General features: G+C 33.2%; 1 protein-coding gene across 2 annotated transcripts in view; it reads left to right on the forward strand.

Annotated features, from left to right (window-relative positions):
- Nucleotides 1-18,930, forward strand: part of LOC108915760 (peroxisomal multifunctional enzyme type 2) — a 54,984-nt gene that overhangs the window by 28,067 nt on the left and 7,987 nt on the right. For both annotated transcript variants that reach the window (XM_018721882.1, XM_023456390.1), the window contains 2 exons: nucleotides 4,774-4,928; nucleotides 4,983-5,100. In XM_018721882.1, coding sequence (XP_018577398.1) covers nucleotides 4,774-4,928; nucleotides 4,983-5,100 — 273 coding nt within the window. The remainder of the gene's footprint in view (nucleotides 1-4,773; nucleotides 4,929-4,982; nucleotides 5,101-18,930) is intronic.

An 18,930-nucleotide genomic window follows, 5' to 3' on the forward strand; every position in this document is an offset into this window, starting at 1 on the left:
ATACAGGGTGTTTCTAAAATAGGGTTCCAAACTTCTGCTGCGTTTATAACTCATTAAAATAAGCCAAAAAGTTCCTATTAACATGTGCCCTAAAACGCACCCTTAGGAAGTTATATGCCCTTAAAAGGGCTCAAACAAAACTGGTTTTTTTCTGTTATTGACAAAACGAGCGCAAATAAATAGAAAAAAATTTATGGGTTTTACATAACTTTTTACGTTAAATAACATGGGCTACTCCGTTTTTCGACATGCAAATCATATGCGTTCCATTTAGGTTGGTGAAGGGGGTTTTCGGCCCGTAATTTTTTTTATTTCAATTTTTTTACAATTTTCTCTACAGATTTATAAAATCTTAACAATTTTACGTAAAAAATATTATCTTTGTCCAAATCGATATTTCCAATGGTTTTCGAGTAAATTGAGTTTGAAAATTACTCTGCTCTTTAAGTTATTAAGCCAAAAATCTGTTTACCATAGCAAATAAAAGACTGACGTTGCCACAACGCTTAACAATTTAAGTTATTGATAAACTGTCAATTGAGCTTTGCAGTGTTTAATTAGTAAAAGTGGTGAGTGGAAAATTTAAGTAGCAATTTATTTGAAAAAAAAAACAGTTTTGTTTGAGCCCTTTTAAGGGCATATAACTTCCTAAGGGTGCGTTTTAGGACACATGTTAATAGGAACTTTTTGGCTTATTTTAATGAGTTATAAACGCAGCAGAAGTTTAGAACCCTATTTTAGAAACACCTTGTATATGTGCACCCCTATAAATCTCTTCGTGATACGAGGAGCTGCTTCATCTGTTTACGGAACGAAAATACTTGGTGCTCCTTTTATATTGTTAGGGATTTGTTGAATATCTTCGCAGCGTTATACGAAAAAGAACCTTGAAATTGAGCAGATTTGTGTTCTGGAACCAAGTACAGGTGTCGATATCGGGTGGAACGGTTGTGTACTTCACTGCCTTTTACTAGTTTGTTGCACAGATAAACAGGAGATCTAAATGTTTCAGTTTTATAAACTATGCAAGACAAATGTAGCTCATACCTTTCTTTTAAATACAGGGTGTCCCGAAATAAATGCAACAAAATTTGGTCAGAAATTCTTAAGAGAAATTTAAGGGACCCGTATTTTTTATTTTTGATAAGTGCGGCCCTCTTTCGGAGATATAGCCCCCTGATACAAGCCCTTAAAAATTTAATTGTTTTTATATCTCAGAGCTCTATCACACAAGAACCACCAAATTTGGTACACAGGGATTTTATGACATGTAGAATGCGATGCTGATAAGCTCTTTGGCAAGGGGCCCCCACAAAACACTTTTTCGGGGGCCCCCTTGCTTTTGGGGCCACCGAACTTTAGTTGCATATTTAATTTTTTAAAAAATTAGTAGCCCCTTAGAAACTCCAGGGAATTTAAAAACTTTTTTGTCTGTTAAAATTTTTTCGAAAAAAGCAGCGTTTTTTGAAAAAATGGCTAAATGTGATTGGATGCATATCGAGGTTCATATGAAACTTTAAAGTGTTAATCGTAGGTGGCTGGCATTCGCAATAAACAATCAATTTTATTCTCAAAGAGTTAACCTCTTTCACGTTTATTGTCACGGTTTATTATAAAATTCTTCAAATTTTGTGAATATTTGCAAAAGTTCGTAATTTTTCATAAAGTACACACTCTAAGGAATCCAATGATACATCGCTCCTTTTGATAAGTAGTGGAGTTTAGAGAAGTTCTGATTCCAAAGTATGATCAAAACATCGAAATTCACTAATATATGAGTCTAACTTCCACTATTTTCTCTGTTTTTCATTTTTTTACTCTGTGCCCTATTACAATTATTTATCGAAGTAAAAATGATGGATGAGATGCAATACAGACTTTTGATTTGTTGAAATACAACAGTACCAATGAAATATTTGAATAGTAAAATTGCTGGTTTCATACATGATTTTAAAAGTTTAAGTCGTTGCCACATAGGGAGTAGCCTGTCAAATTCAATGAAACTTTAAAAATAACTAGTCCACGGGCCCATGTACAAAGAAAAAAAATGATTACCAGCAAGCTGTAACTTTGCGTGCAGCTTAAGTTTGACGAGTCTTCCAAGATTTGACTACGAGTAAAATTCAACAGTGGTAAGTTTTCCCGTAATTTTCAGGAAAACATGTCAATCTGGCATAAACATGGAGTGTTATAACCAGCACTTTTTTTTAAGTTTAAATGAAAGATATATATTTTTTAAACCCCCAAAAAATTTGTCCGACAAAAATTTTGGCATTTTGAGTTTGTCCCCCACCCCAAAGATGTCGATTTGGTGACATTATCCAACGCCCCAAAGATGTTGATTTAACGACAACATGGTTGGTGATAACCAGCAATCTGGTTTTGATTTTTTTCTCTAATAATTGAAATGTATAACATAATAATATACTTGTCTGCCAAAAAGATTGGAAAATTTGCCTTAAAATTGAGAAAAATAACTATATTTGTGGTACCTAATGTTCATTCCGCTATAAAATAATTAATTTTTTAATGAAAAAATAAAGAAGAATAAATAAGAATTATCTTATTTACAGGAGCAACAGAAATTCATAAATAATTATATCTATAAAAATGAATTTAATTAATCTCCATCAAAATGATTTCTTTGTTCAAAAAACTTATATGTACATTTTATTTTATAAACTGTTGTAACTATTTTATAAAAAACGGTTACTTTAAAATGAATGCATACATTTTTGCTTGAGTTTTTTTAAATTCAATTTTGCAATCTTGTTTTGACAAACAGTTTACACATAGTTTTGTCGTTGAAAAACCAATTTTAAAAATATTTTGAATCCACTGCGCGTTCTCTATTTCTTTTCTCAAGGAATCCAACGTGTAATGGTACGTTGTCCATCGCAGGTAAGTGCACACACACATAGACGCATGCATTAACACATAAGTTGTAAGTGAGTGTTCTCCAAAAAAGAATTTCGATCGCACTCCGCGTATATCCTATAAATACATGCACATGGTTCACAGTCTTGTGCATGCCTCGTGGTAAAAATTTCGTAAATCATGGAGTGTTTTGACTGTTTTGTTTGTGTAATTGTGGAAATGATAAATCAAGAGCAAAAAGTGAAAAAGTAAAAAAAAATTAATCAATATTTTTATAACAAATTAATTAACAATGTTTAATATTTACTGTCGGTTTTAACAATATTATTCTGCATTATCCACTTAACAACGTACAATTGAAATGCAGCAATTTTGGTTGTGTTAATTAATTTTCTAAATGTTCAGATATTGCATATATCCAATTTTTTTGTAATTGTATAAAAAAATGAATTTAAATTAGTCATATGTATTTTGAAATTTTACAATAAGATACTTTTATTTCAAATCTTATTACCAAACCCTCCCAGAAAAATCAGCTTGCTGGTTGTCACTAACCATAATGTCACCAAATCGACATATTTGGGGTGGGGGACAAACTTAAAATACCAAAATTTTTGTCGGATAAATTTTTTGGGGGTTTAAAAAATATATATTTTTCATTTAAACTTAAAAATAAAGTGCTGGTCATAACATTCCATGTCTATGCCAGATTGACATGTTTTCCTGAAAATCACTGGAAAACTTACCACTTACCATTTTGCTTGTAGTTAAATCTTGGGAGACATCAAACTTAAGCTGCACGCAAAGTTACAGCTTGCTGGTGATCATTTTTTTCTTTGTATGTGGGCCCGTGGACTACTAGTTTAGCTTGTCTAAATAACGACAAGTCATTTGTTTGAACTCTGTAGATACATTTCTTTCAATATCCTGATTTGATATTTAAAGATAAGTATAATATTTTCTTCTAAAACTGTAATAATTTATATTCCAAAAATCAAATGTTTATATATGAAAATATTTTTTAATTTGGAAGAGGAAAACACATTTTCTTTTATGGCCCCTAGTGGTAGACCCTATATGCAATGGAATTTGGTTTGGTCGAAGTAGATTCAGATAACTTGGAATGAATTGATGAAACTGGTAACCATGTTTGTGGCATAAAAAAAATTTCAATTTTTTTATTGATCAAATAAGTGATGGTAACTTTGAATTATATCGACATTTTAAGAAGATATTACTAAGCAAGGATTAGTGAGATGGAAGATCGGAAGCGCTCCGGTTACTTCTAAAGTGATGCGCCATATGTAGTTTCAGCATTCTGCCAATAAAAATGAGAAGGTTTTGATTACTAAAAATTAATTTTCCTTATCTGGCAACTCTAAAATCTACTTGCAGCCCCTTAATTGTCAGTATTTGTTGCATAGAAGATGCTGAATGATAATATTTATTACCATCTGAAAAGGTCCCAAACCTTTGCGAAAACAGACAAATAAATTATCACATGTTCTGGCTTTTGTTACACCTGTTTGTGGAACTATAATGTTCCAAATATTTATTTAGTTTAAATTTTCATTTAGTAAATAAAAAAAAAGCAAGATTTACATAAAAAACAAACTGATGGTTATTTTTTAAATTTACTGTATTACAATAGCTACAAAATAATGGCCAAAAGTCACAGAGCAACATCAAAGAAAAAAAGAGGACTTTGACTTCTTGGTTATTTATTCTGTTTCAAAACCACATAAAAAAAATCTTATTTCTAGACTACCAAAATATCCCCAATTTGTAACAAAGTTTTTATTATATTTGTATAATGCTTGAAAATATATTTTCATTAAATATTTTAAATTTTTTTTTGTATTGTGTTTCTTGATGAACCTTCCTTTCTGCTTTCAGGAGATAATAATCCTTTACACATCGACCCAAACATGGCTCTTCTCAGTGGTTTTGATCAGCCAATTCTTCATGGTTTGTGCACCCTGGGCTTCTCTGTGAGGCTAATATTAGCAGCTTTCGCTTCCTACGATACTTCCCTATTCAAGGCTTGCAAGGTGATTCCTTTTATTGTATAACAAAATATAAAATTCATGCTTTTTTCCTTACAGGCACGTTTTATGAAACCTGTCATTCCCGGTCAGACTTTGAGAGTGAACATGTGGAGAGAGAACAACAGAGTATTCTTTGAGACTGTCGTTGTGGAGAACAACAGTGTGGTTATTGGAGGTAAGAATATTTAAGTACAGTATTGTAGAACACGAAATAAGAAAAAAAAATCCAAGAAGTCTCAATGGGGTAATGTTTAATTTCCAAGGGCGTTTGGTAAAAAAATGAATAAATGAAAATATTATATTATAAAGGCCAAGTAACTCTTGTCATCACATTGGTGTAAATGCAACAACCAAAGCAAGGATTAAAGTATTCCTTCATGAATGATTGGGACAAGCAATTAAAGAAAGGAGACATGTTGGGTGGGTCGGTGGCCGAAGAGTTTGAGACGTCAATACTCGAATCAATGAGTGCCACTATCGTGGGTTTAATCCCTGCGGCCATAAGACTGTAAATCAGCTATATTCATAGAGGGTAATTAGGCATCCTCTCTGCAGATATGCTAGGGTGGAAGAACGTTGGCTTGGGTCAACGTGAGAGATTAATACTGGTCGGCGTTCATTCATCCCCCTAATTAATAAGGTTTTCCAGATTTCCTTCATTCCTGCACTATAGGTAGTTGGGCGTACCAACGTAGTCATTCCTTGGCACAAATGCGGCCTACTGAATAATAGTATACTGCCTCCTCTCCCACACAATTCTCCGAATTCTGGGCTAATCCTTGCGGCTGTGATGTGGGATGGAGATATTATTATTATGTATCCTGATTTACGTACAAGAAGCAAAAAATGATTTTGCAAACTATAGACCCATTTCCATCTTGAGTAATTTTTGTAAAATACTGGAAATAGTCTTGCATTCTTATATTATGTATCACGTCTCGAATATGATCATACCTGAACAACACGGTTTTATACAGCACTACGAATCTTACATGTAAGACACAATTTATATCTGAAGTTCAGATCAGGGAGGTCAGGTGGATGTTATTTACACTGATTTCTCAAAAGATTGATCATTTTTTGCTACCACAAAAACTTAACAACTTTGGGTTTTGCGACGATTTGCTCAGACTGTTTCAATCTTATTTAACTTATCGCTATCAGTTTGTTCAGTATCGTGGTTTTAAATTATTGTTACGTTAACTTTTGGCTAGTTCATAACTATAAAGGTAGGTCCGACTAACCTCAGGGGAGTCGGGGGTGGATTAACAAACAAGAATTTATACAGGGTGATTCAGGTTTAATCTGGATAACTTCAGGAATCGATAGAACAGGTTAAAATAATGTTCATTCATGATATAAACATTTCCTAAATCGCACCGTTTCGGAGATAGAGGGCGGTGAAGTAGACATTTTTTCCCATTTTTCCCTCATATTTTTCAACTTAATATTTTTAACGATGATTTTCACAAACGTCAGTTTGTACAAATCACTGTGAGTTTTGTTTTTCATGGGTTGCTATAACATTAAATGAAATTTATGCGGCTGGGCGCTATTTAGGGCGCTACACTGTTACGAATTTCATTGAATATCTCAGAAACAAGGCCAAATATCAAAAAATAAATAAGAGACAAAAAAGTTTCAAAATTAATGAGGCAAAGGTGATGTACAGCTGTTTTATTGAAATTATAAATTTTTTAAAAGTTTTAAAATAATGTAAGAGGCGGGTAGCAAACAAAATACATTTCTAAGAGGGGTAGGTGGTTCAAACTTAACCCTTTCGCTGCGCAATACGTCTGAACGTAGCTACCACGCCGTGCGCGAAGGTTTATAGCGTGCGAATATATACGTCTGGAGCAGTTAGACCACTTATAGTTTTACATTATGTTGTGTTAAATTACGATTTACGATAAATTGTACGATTTTGTTTTGAATAAAATACAGTAAATGTACTAAATAGAAACTGAAAGAAACATGAACAATCTTGGTATTATTACCAGTACTTCTTTCCATAAAAATATTTGTCACAATCGGTATAAGCTCGCCCGCAGAAATTCGCCTTACCAATTGCAATAACCGAGTCACTAATGCGCATGGTTACAAATATATATAGGGTTTGAGCAGCCTGATCCAATTTAACTATTCATGCGAATTAATCCGTCTGGAGCAGTTTGAGCCCCATAAATTTTTAGCGAATATATACGTCTGGAGCAGTGAAAGGGTTAAGGAGCTTTTTGTAAGATGAATAACGAGTGCTTGTGCTCCGAATTTCACTTCAATCAAATGAGTGGTTCAAAAGTTATAAGGGAAAAACGGGAAAAAAATTCCTACTTCAACGCCGTCTATCTCTGAAACGGTGCGATTTAGGAAATAAGTTTATGTCATGAATGAACGGTATTTTAACCTGTTCTATTGATTCCTGAAGTAATCCAGACTAAACCTGAATCACCCTGTATCATGGGCCCCAAGTGATTTTTTTTTCTTTTTATCCTATCCTCAATCGAATAAAATCACTAAACTTTGCAGCCAAAGATTTGAATAGGGAAAAAAACACAAAAAAACAAACAAATATAGATAAAGGTAGAACAATAAGTTAATAAAGGTAAATGTAGATGTAAGCGAACTACTCGACGGCCAAAATTATAGATAGTGATTCATCGCTAGCTCTTGGACTAGTAAGGGGGATGAAGCGTGCCGGGAACGAAAATCCATTGGCGTGTCTGCGTAAAAGGCAACAAGATATATAAAATATTGAAAAAACATAATAAAACATAACATCTAATATTTTTTACGGTTTGCTATAACCGGCACTTTGATCAATTTTAATTATTACAGCATTTTAAAACGTTCCAGTTGTGTTTTTTTAATTTATAAATTTATTATAGCCATGGAATTAGACCCCTCGTCTACGCTTATGCTATGACGTTTCTCAGGTCGGGCAAATCAAGTCTGTTTACACCCACTAAAAAAGCATCTCCCTATTCCCTACCAAGTGCAAAAGACAGAGATAAAATATAGATTGACGTTCAGTGTAACTCAGTCTATACACGATTATAGATTCTACCGATGTGCATGGCGAGCGGCACAAAGATAAATAATATTGAACCGTATAGAAATCATTTTATATTTTATACGCATTATGGTAATAGTGTTTTTATATTATGTATTAGTCACTCTTTATAATTTGGGCCGCCGAGTATAGGTTATTCATTAAAAAAGAGATACATACACAAATATACAGGGTGTCCCGTTCATGTTTCAAAAAAAATACATTGTGTGCAAGTTCCTCATGGGAAAATAATAGTGGTAGTTCATATAAAGTTTTTTTCTTAGACGCCCTGTTTTTGAGATACAGTGTATTGAAGTTGTTACGTTCCAAATGGTTTTCCTTAAATCGGCTAAATTTAAAAATGTCAAAATTTGTACACGAGTAAACATCAACGTTAAGAATAATGTGCAAACGGTTTCTTTCTGAAAAGCACTGTCGCCGATACAGGTAATTGAAGGGGTACAATCAAAGAAAAAATATATTAAAAGTCAAAATTTATTACATTTCTAAACGGCTCTGTAAACTCTAAAGGATACTACAAAAAAAAGATATACTTGTCGAAATTCGGTAGCATGTACCATTTTCGAGAAAAATTAAGTTGCATTTTTTTGCTCACATAAAGCAAGTACATTAACAAAATATTAAATTGAAAGAGGACCTTACCATTGAATGAGCTGAAAACATTTAGCTACCAACAGTATTTGCATTTAAGACTATAATTTTAATTTCTTACGTACCTATCACTTGAAACAGTTAAATTGTAAAACATTTTATTAACTAAAAAAAATTATTTTAAGTTTCAGTTTGTTGTAAACTAACATCTAAAAAAGTAAATCAAAATAAACAGATTATGGTAATTAATTAAATAAATGTGCCAACTCAAAATACTACAGTAGTTACTGACATTGTCCCCCATTTCCTTCTATACAAATTCATTTTTCTCGAAAATGGTACATGCTACCGAATTTTGACCTTTTTTTTGTAGTATGCTTTAGGGTTTACAGAACCATTTAAAAATCTAATAAATTTTGACTTTTAACATATTTTTTTTCGATTGTACCCTTCCAATTACCTGTATCGGCGACACTGCTTTTCAGAAATAAACCGTTTGCACATTATTCTTAACGCATAGTTGATGTTTACTCGTGTACAAATTTTGACATTTTTATCTTTACCCGATTTAAAGATAATTAAGGAAAACCAGTTGGAAAGTAACAACTTCAACACACTGTATCTCGAAAACAGAGCGTCTAAGAAAAAAACTTTACATGAACTACTCCTATTATTTTTCCATTAGGAACTTGCACACAAGTTTTTTTTAAACATGAACGGGACACCCTGTGTACAGGGCTGGAAAATCCACATGGTCCATCTGCCTTTACATGAGAGCGACAAAGTAAAGTAAAGAAATCCGTGCGATAGACAAGGATGGCTATAGTGAAGACGTTTCATAATCTGAATAGTCACTGCCCGTTTCGGGTTAGAAGTGGGAATGACTATTCAGATTATGAAACTTCTTCAATGTAACCATCCTTGTCTATCGCACGGATTTCTATGACTTACTTTATCGCTCTCACGTAACAACCGATGTACCATGGGGACTTTCCGAACCTGTATATAGATAGGAGAAGGTAGCCCCAAAACAAATACAATATATAACAAAATTAGACCCGAAATTCTTATGCTAACTAAACCTATTAATTGAGAGCTTTCCTTACAACCTAGCAATGGATAAAGGAACTGATAAATTCCTTATAATATAGCACAAAGATGAAAGAAAACTGCCCACTATGTGATACTTAACCTCTCCAAGTAAGGTAACTCTCCAATCTAAATTTTTCTTTTCCTTCTGGAACCCATCTGATTTTTAGTAGGTATCTCGGCAGGAGGACCTTATTTCTATTATGGAATCGGATTGGGAATGTTTTGGATCTCTCCTCGTATATTTGGCAGGGGGCACTATTTATATTTTGTTAGAACGTTCTTCTATTTTGGAACGTCGAAACGTACAACCAAAAGAAAATGCCTAAAAGAGTTTACGGAAAGAAAATTCAGAAATGATGTTATAAACAGATAACAGTACCAATTACTTGTTAATTATTGAGAACTCACCTCTTGTGATCAAAGCCCTAATCACTAAGAAACATTTTCTCCATCAAACAATCGTCTTGAAGCATAGTGGCTATCTATGCTTCAAAACGATATAATAACCATATTAATCCCATAAATATCGCCTTTTGGTAGATACTAGTGAAACAACCGTTATAAACGTTGAATTAGACCAATTCTATTATTCACTAGCCCACCGTCAAAATCAACCGTTCTCCATTTGCCTGCGAGAGCTCGCATACTCGCCTATCAACCGTTTTTCTTTACTTAGCGTAAAAAGTCTTCTCTTGATATATTTATTTTCGTGCCTTTAGAGTGTTTAAAATTATACCCAAAATACTATTATAGACCGCTAATTATCAATTTAGAATATAAAAATGTAATATCGTACACCTTTTCTCAAACTACCGGCGTTCCCCAGGGTTTAATACTAGGTCTGCTTCTATTCATAATTTTTATTAATGACATTGTTAATGACCTAACTGTTCGCTACCTTCTGTACGCTGATGATGTGAAGTTATATTGCAGAATTGACGATTTGTGCGATTGCGAAAATTTGCAACGAAGTCTTTTGACATATAATAATTGGTGTGTTAACAATAAATTGTCATTGAATGCTGCTAAATATAATGTGATGTCTTTTGGGCGCTTGATGCACCCACTGATGTTTACATATAAGCTTGATGGCAATATTCTAGGAAAGCCTGAAGCCATTAAGGATTTGGGCATTTTGACCCGCTGCTTAGATTTGCGTGGCATGTGGAGCTTTCCATAGCGGAGGCATACAAAAACTTGGTTTATTTTACGTAATTCCAGTGAATTTATAGATTTCACTACTCTTCGTCTATTATACACTACGTTTGTCAGATCTAAACTTGAATATGGCTCTGTCATGTGGAACCTATTTATGAGTGCCAAATTTCTACACTTGAAATGGTACAGAGGAGATTCTTTAAATTTGCAGCATTTATTTCTAGACGGTTTCTATCCTGTTACAGGAACACCACAGAATATAGTTTCCAACCGATTCGAGTTAAACAGTCTTATTTCCAGATGTAAAATGCATTGCATATTAATGCTCTATGAAATAATTCATTATGTTATTAAATCTGATTATTTACTTGCTGTTAAGCTGCGTTTTCAATAATGATCTGTTATGTGTTCTACTCTTTTTACATCTTAAAGTTATTGTATTTTATAAGCTTATTTTATATTTATTATTTGTACTGGTGCATATTTTTTCTTACATGCTTTTTAAATTTTTGTTTTGTTGTTTGCACTATTTGTTCTACATTTTTTCTCATTGTTTGCTTCACTATTAAGCTGTTGTACTGTTGACCTTACTTTTCACTTGTTTTTCTTCTTAATTCTGGCTTTATTTTAAATTATAACTTATTCTGTAATTATTGGGCTCTGCCCGTTGGGTATTTCATTTCAATAAATAAATACATGCCAACTTCTGTGCCTAGAAGCATCTAAGACAATTTTAAAATGTAGTAATCAGTCAAAAGATTTAATAAATCTATTTTTGCCAATTCCAAACTGCAAGTACATTGGTAAAATACACAATATCACATGTGCGCACACATAAAGACTCATGCTCAGCGGCTGCCAACACTGCGCTGACTGTGTTGCCTGGAGTAACCACTTCAGTAATACCGGCTACCTAATACACAGACTAAGAATGAGTCCATTGCAGTTAAAGTTCAAAATCGTCATATTGTATTCATGAATATAAGAACCTCTTTTCTTAAGTGTGAATTTTCAACAACATTACACTGAACTGACAAAATAATGTAAGATTTCTGAAAAATTATACAAAATATAGAAAATTAATCTGACTACATCGGTAATATAAATTTCAACTGTTATTACCTTTTGGACAAAATATATGTGCATATTTTACTATAAAATTCTGAAAAAATCTATATTTACATCTTTTCAAAATGGTTTCAGTTGATAATTACTGTTGTTAGTAAATATTATTAAAAAAATGTGGCAAATTAAATGGCTGTTACTGCTTTGCCACCTGAAACTAATTCTCGCTACTTTTAACAACATATTTTCTGTTTAAAATGTCTGCCACTTTAATGTGTTATCTTATTGTATAGCTTTCAACCAAATTACAACTAAAATATCCAGTGTATGCAATATCTTGCAATATCTTAATGTCTATTAGCACAGAATGATCTACTAATCTATAGATCAATAGATGTTAGAAAGCATGACTAGTATCGCCGATGAGGTAAAGACACGGCAAGAAGCTTCAGCTTGTGGACAAAAAAGTCTTCTTACTTCCATTCTCCAGTGGCATCACACCTTGTACTTGTTGCTGGATATTTAGCTGAAGTATATAAAATGTCTAATTTTATTTTGAGCTCCTTATCTCGTAGATTACAATACGATATCATCAACGTGAAAATGATGAATGATGTTGCATAATATTAAATTGAACAGCAGCTCGTTATGCTGCATAATAAGTTATACAGGGTGTTTATACGGCAAATATTCAAGGAGTTATTCCCTGGACTGTACTAAGAATATTTTGTGCTTTGACGATTTTTGAAAAGTTGCTTTGTTCCAAAGATACAGAGTGAGAAAAATTTTTGACAAAACCAATTTTGATATTTTTGAAATTATGAATGTAGTCGAAATAAAAATATGACATACTACACTGGGTTTACCGGGTATAAATTTTTGTTTAAAGAAAAAAAGGAGGCAAGTGTTGTCATAGAAAAGAAACCAGTTTGAATGTGGATTTCATTTGAATACTTCTTCTTTGCATTCTGTTAATGCTTTTGCGCACATTGGTTCAAATTCCTCAACTACTGACGCTGATTCTTTTTACCATTGTAGCGAATTTCTCAAGAATTGCAATAAGGAGTTTTCTCAATAACCATATGTGGGCTGACGAAAATCCACATGAGGTATTTGAACATCGTTTTCAACATTACTTCTTGTTGAATGTTTGGGTTGGAATTGTGGGTGCCTGGTTAATTGGACCGGTATTTCTACCAGGAAGACTTACCAGCGAGGTGTATCGCAATTTTTGTGGAACAAACTCTTATCTCAGTTTCTGTAGAATGTACTACTGGCAACAAGAAATGCAATGTGGTTTATGAACGATGATGCACCAGCGCATTTTAATGTGGTTGCTCATGAGTACATAAGTTTTTCACAGTAACACACGAAGATCACTGAATTGGTGAAAGTGGACCTCACTTATGGCTTACTCGATCCCCAAACTTAAACCCCCTGAATTATTTCCTATGGGGCCATCTAAAGTCATTAGTTTATACTACTTCAGTAGAAAATGTGGGAGAAATCGGATAATTGCTGGGTGTAACTCAATATGAGAAGACCCTGGTGTTTTTTAAAGAGTTCGGCAGCTAATGAGGAGAAGATTGGATTCTTGAATCTAGCTGGAGGTAGTCATTTTCAAAGTTCTTGTAGATTAAAGAGTTTTATATGTAATTTTCGGTAATAAAATGGTGTTATTGTCGAAAATATTTTTCGCCCTGTATTTTCGTAACAAAGCAGCTATTCAAAAATCATCAGAGGACAAAATATTCTTAGAATAGTCTAGAGAATAAAATAGACATACATGGAGTAGTTTTTTACTAAGATATCATTAGTTAAAAAATTGATTGCTTAATGCGATACTTGCCATGCTTTCATAACATTTATCCTTTATAAGACAAAATGACAACTATGAACCAGAATCATTGAAGTGTAACTATTAAAATAACATTTTACTTAATCTTTCTTGGTGTATTTTTTCAAATATTTAAGATCAGAACTTTAAACAACTTTTCCATACAAAGCGTTACATTATTATTATTAAGCAACAATTAAATGAAAAAAACATTTTACATTTACAGTAAAATGGGTCAAAATTTTAATTAAGATTCCCAAATCCGCAAATTTTCTGGTTCATAATTTTCTTTTTTCTTTTTTTAATGGAGAATAAAAAGTCAAATACCTATTTAAATTTTCATGGCTAATATTTTTAGGTGTTTTTAGTTTATTGAAAAGCAGAATTTATCAAAAATTTCAACTTGATCACTCTTTATCTAGAGGGCTAGTCCTTAGTTTTCCCGACTTATGAGAACTTTTTTCTTATGTTGAGAAATTCTAATCTCCAGGTTAAGTTTGACCTGTGGAATTCAGAACATCCTAGATAACAGTGTAATAAAGAAAATGGTATTTAAAACAAAATTATATGGACAATGAAAAATATATATATACAGTGTGATTATAGCTATTTTAAAGGACTTTATCTAAATTGTCACAGATTTATAGTGAGCACTATTGCCATCATTTCAGGATGACAAAAAAAAATTTAATTAAATTGTTGCCATATCTTTTCCAAATAAACAGTTGGCAAATGTGTTAGTATTGTTGTTTTTGACCATCTGCTAGAGGTCGCTAGTTACGATTTTATCCACTGACGTTTTATGATTGATTTTTGACTGTCCCAAAATCAATCAGATTCTATTTCATAGTATACCGGGTGTTTCATAACTGGACAGCCAAAATGAAATGTCATATATAAAATTAAATTCTAAACTTGAAAAACATGTTTTTTCGTTATCGTTCACTACGTATTAAAAATGCAGTAAAAGCTAGGCTAGTGACCGAATAATAAGGTACCTAGGTTAAGTTTCACTCTCAATAAACCTGTATGAATTAGCGGTCACATATTTGTATTCTACTTATTTTTCATATCTTTATTGAAATTAATGACATTATGACCTGTATAAGGTACCTATATATTTAATTTTTTACTTGGAATAGTTGAATAGGATAACAATCTTTGTAATAGATAGTCAAAAAATTTGCTTTCTGTAGTTTACAATAACTGAATATGACTACATGATACCAAGAAGGAACAACTAAGAAAGATGTTCTATTACAAAAAATAAATCATTTTATTGCATTTACAGCAGCTTAAAAAAAATAAACTATTTTTATCAAAAATAAAACATGTTTAAAATAAAATAAAATGCTTTTTATTTATTATATTTGTAAAAATCAAACATATTTCAATGAAAAACAAAAAAAAATCAGTTTCTAGATTACAGTTAACTACACTTTCCATTAAAAAAATTATGCCAAACAAACTTTTGACACATCGGGATGAAATAAAACACCTCAGTGGTATATAAATGAAATTATTCATGTATTTATACAAACACTGTGGAATGTATTTTTTGAAAATATTGAAAAATTAAACCATTTTAAATTATGAATAGCAACTTGAAAATGATACCATCCTGTATCACCCTGCATATATTTCCACCACCTACTCCCAGAATTACAAAACAATTCTGAAAACGACTACAACTATTTCAACTGCATTCCCTTATCAACATAACATAACATGACTTTACCAAGTTATTGTTACAAATACCCTATTTTTGCCTTTGAATTGCCGCCCCTACAAAGACATTCGCTTTCTACCCTATGTTTACACTAAGTTCAGTTACACATTAACATAGTTTTATAAAAATAGTGAAAATGTAGAAGTTTACAATTTTCCACTCCATTGTTACCCCGTATTCGTGAAATGCCTGGATAATTTCTATTCAACGGAGAAAGTTTCAGTCTATACTCCACGGCCGAAATTATAGATAGTGATTCATACATAATATAGAAACACTATTACCGTAAAGTGTATAAAACTTAAAATGATTTTTATAACGGTTCAATATTATTTGCTTATGTTAAATGATGTGCCGCTCTCTTTGCACATCGACAGGATCTATAACAGTCATAGACTGAGTTACACGGAACGCTATTTATTTCCTATCTCTGTCTATGGCAGTTATTATAGATAGGAAAATGCTCTTTTTAGTGGGTGTAAACGGACGTACGTAGAATTCGAGTTAGCCGTAGTTAGAAACGTCAAACTATAAGCGTGCGCGAGGGTTTGCATATTCCGTGACTATAGTAAATTTATAAATTAAAAAAATACAATCGGGACGTTTTAAAACGTAGGAATAATAATTAAAATGGATCAAAGTGCCGGTTGTAGCAAACGGTCTGTTGCCCTAACCTATGCGATGCGGAATTAATAATGGTAAAAAACGTGTATAAAGGAAATCGGTCGCGAAATTCTAATACAAGTGTAAGTGAAGCTGTTGATATGTGTAGTTCGTTGACAAAAGTATCCGTTGCTACTGTTTATCGTGCCATAAAAAATAGTGTAGAAGTGAATCCAAAGAAGAAAAAAGTGGAAACACGAGGGAGGAAGAAAATAGAAGTCGACGTTGACGTGAAATACTCCATACGTAGGAAAATTCATGGATTTTTCTTTAGAAATGAAATACCAACGATAATGAAAATTCATGCTGCAATAGCTGAAGATGAGGATATTCCTAATTTCTCTGATAAGGTTCTTAGAAGAATAATGCGTGACATGAATTTTCGATATTTGAAACGGAATCGAAATAGTATGCTCGTTGAAAAAGACGAAATTGTGGTATGGCGAAGAGAATACTTAGAAAAAATAAGAGAACTTCGTGCATCTGGTAAGAAGATATATTACATGGATGAAACATGGGTAAACGAAGGTCATACTGTATCAAAAGTTTGGCAGGATGGTAATGTTAAGAGTAAAAGACAAGCATTTTTAGATGGATTTTCTACTGGATTAAAGGCACCTTCTGGAAAAGGACGAAGATTATTATAACACATATTGGAAGCGATACGGGATTTTTAGAAAATGGTTTGCATGTATTTGAGTCACGAAAAACGGGAGATTATCATGAAGATATGAACAGCGACGTGTTTGAAAAATGGTTTGGATATGTTTTATCATATCTGGAGCCAGGAGCAGTTGTTGTGATGGAAAACACACCTTATCATAGTAGAAGGGTTGAAATGTTACCGACATCAGCATGGAGAAAAGGAAATATAATGGCCCATTTACACAAGGCCAGTTGTGAAGACATTCCACTAAGCCAATCCAACATTGGCATCGTGTAAATAGAGACAATCCTGTAAATGGAATGTCTCCAGCCATTGTCCCAAGCCACTCCACTAATTAGAACGGTTTCTAATTTTAGGAGCCAATAGCGTCCCCCACCACTCAAGAAGTGGATTGGCTTGTGTAATGGCATTTGTGAGAACGTACGTTCCTAGCCAAACCTAGCCTAGCCACCTAGCCAGTAAGCCAGTCACCTATGTTTTTGCCGGACGCACGTGTTTGTGTTTTGTTTTTTTTTTTGTGTGGTTTGCAATCAGTTTTCAACATGTTTTGTCTAAATGGAGTGCCGAGATGCACAATTTGTATTCTTCAGGATCTTCCGTTTCTAATTCTCTTAAGATAAGACTTGATTGGCCCAATGAGGATCTCCTGGTTAGCCATGGTCTGACCCACCATCTTCTTTCAACAGTTGATTCTTCCTCTATTATTTAGAGTATTTCCTGTTGTGTTAAAATGAATACTTTTTTCAATTTAACTCTCAAAGCTTTTTGCGTATCCATTCTACACAACCGTATATACTAGACCATAGATTAAACAAAGATACTAGCCTCGCAGATGGCGGACTGGCCTTCGTGTAAACTTCAATTGAATTTATATTGGATTGCCTTCAACTTTATCATTGGATTGGCTTAGTGGAATGTCTTCACAACTGGCCTCGTGTAAATGGGCCATTTTATGGACTGGTTACAATCGAAAAATATTGAATATACAGAAACCATGCTAAAAGTACAATTATTAAAAATTGTCCAAAAAAGAGGAAATATATAATGTGAATAATTATTCACTATCAAAACACTGGCCCATAAATATGTGTAGAAATTGATTATATAATGCCAAAAAAAGTGGGATGGGCCGTGACAAGTCCAGTGTAACTCGTAGTACTGTGACTTGTGAGCTGAATCCGAATCTGAAGTCAGAATTAATTCCCGGATCAGTTCGTATTTTGTCCCAAACATCAAAACACTCCTCTAGAAAGCGCGCGACTTATAAGATTGAAACCTCCTACTTAAATAGTTAGTGACTTTGTAGCTTCATAATCCTCTAACCCTATAACCTCATAATCTGGGATGTGCAAAAGTGTAGAACCATGAAACTCTATGGGAACATGGATTTCATACATCAGGGGACTGAAACTATGCGACTGTGGGTTGACAGATAACCCCATAACCTCATAATCCAGGCTGTGGGATGATGAAACCACGAAACTCTGAGGAACTGTATCTGTAGTCCTGTTGCAACTCCGTAATACCTTAACTTAGGTCATGCAAGATCCATAGACCCATGATCTGTATTAACGTTACTTTTTTTCTCTTTGTATCTCCACTGCATCACAAAAAAAAAGGTCTCAACCTTAAACTAGACCGGTGTATCCTACAGTATTTTGACCCGTTAAATTTGAAGTTAAAATTAGAATTCCTGGATCAGTTGGTGATTTGATACTAGCGTCAAAAAATTTGTCTAGAAAGTAATTTTTGAGATTTCAAACTGACTTGAGAATGATCATGATTGCATTGGACCATAACTCCATAACCCTATAAACCTGCAACTCCATGACCTCGCAACTGTTATTTGTAGGGTTAAAGAAGTACTATTACATTTTTACCCAGACATGGGACATTGAGAACTTTTGTAGAAGGAAACAAACTAACGTTTGCGGGTTGTATAGCATTCTGTATTGTTTTTCCACATATCGCGTCTCCATATGTATGACGTGATCTCCAAATTTACGGGAAAAAAATACGGGAGAATACGATTAACGGTGGTAGATTTAAATAAACTCTCTGAAGTGCCAAACTATGTTAATTTATTATTATTATGTATGTGGTTCTGATTTGATAACGCTGTTTCGCTTCAAG

The sequence above is a fragment of the Anoplophora glabripennis genome, unplaced genomic scaffold (genome assembly GCF_000390285.2).
Source record: "Anoplophora glabripennis isolate ALB-LARVAE unplaced genomic scaffold, Agla_2.0 scaffold1457, whole genome shotgun sequence".
NCBI classification, from domain to species: Eukaryota; Metazoa; Arthropoda; class Insecta; order Coleoptera; family Cerambycidae; genus Anoplophora; species Anoplophora glabripennis.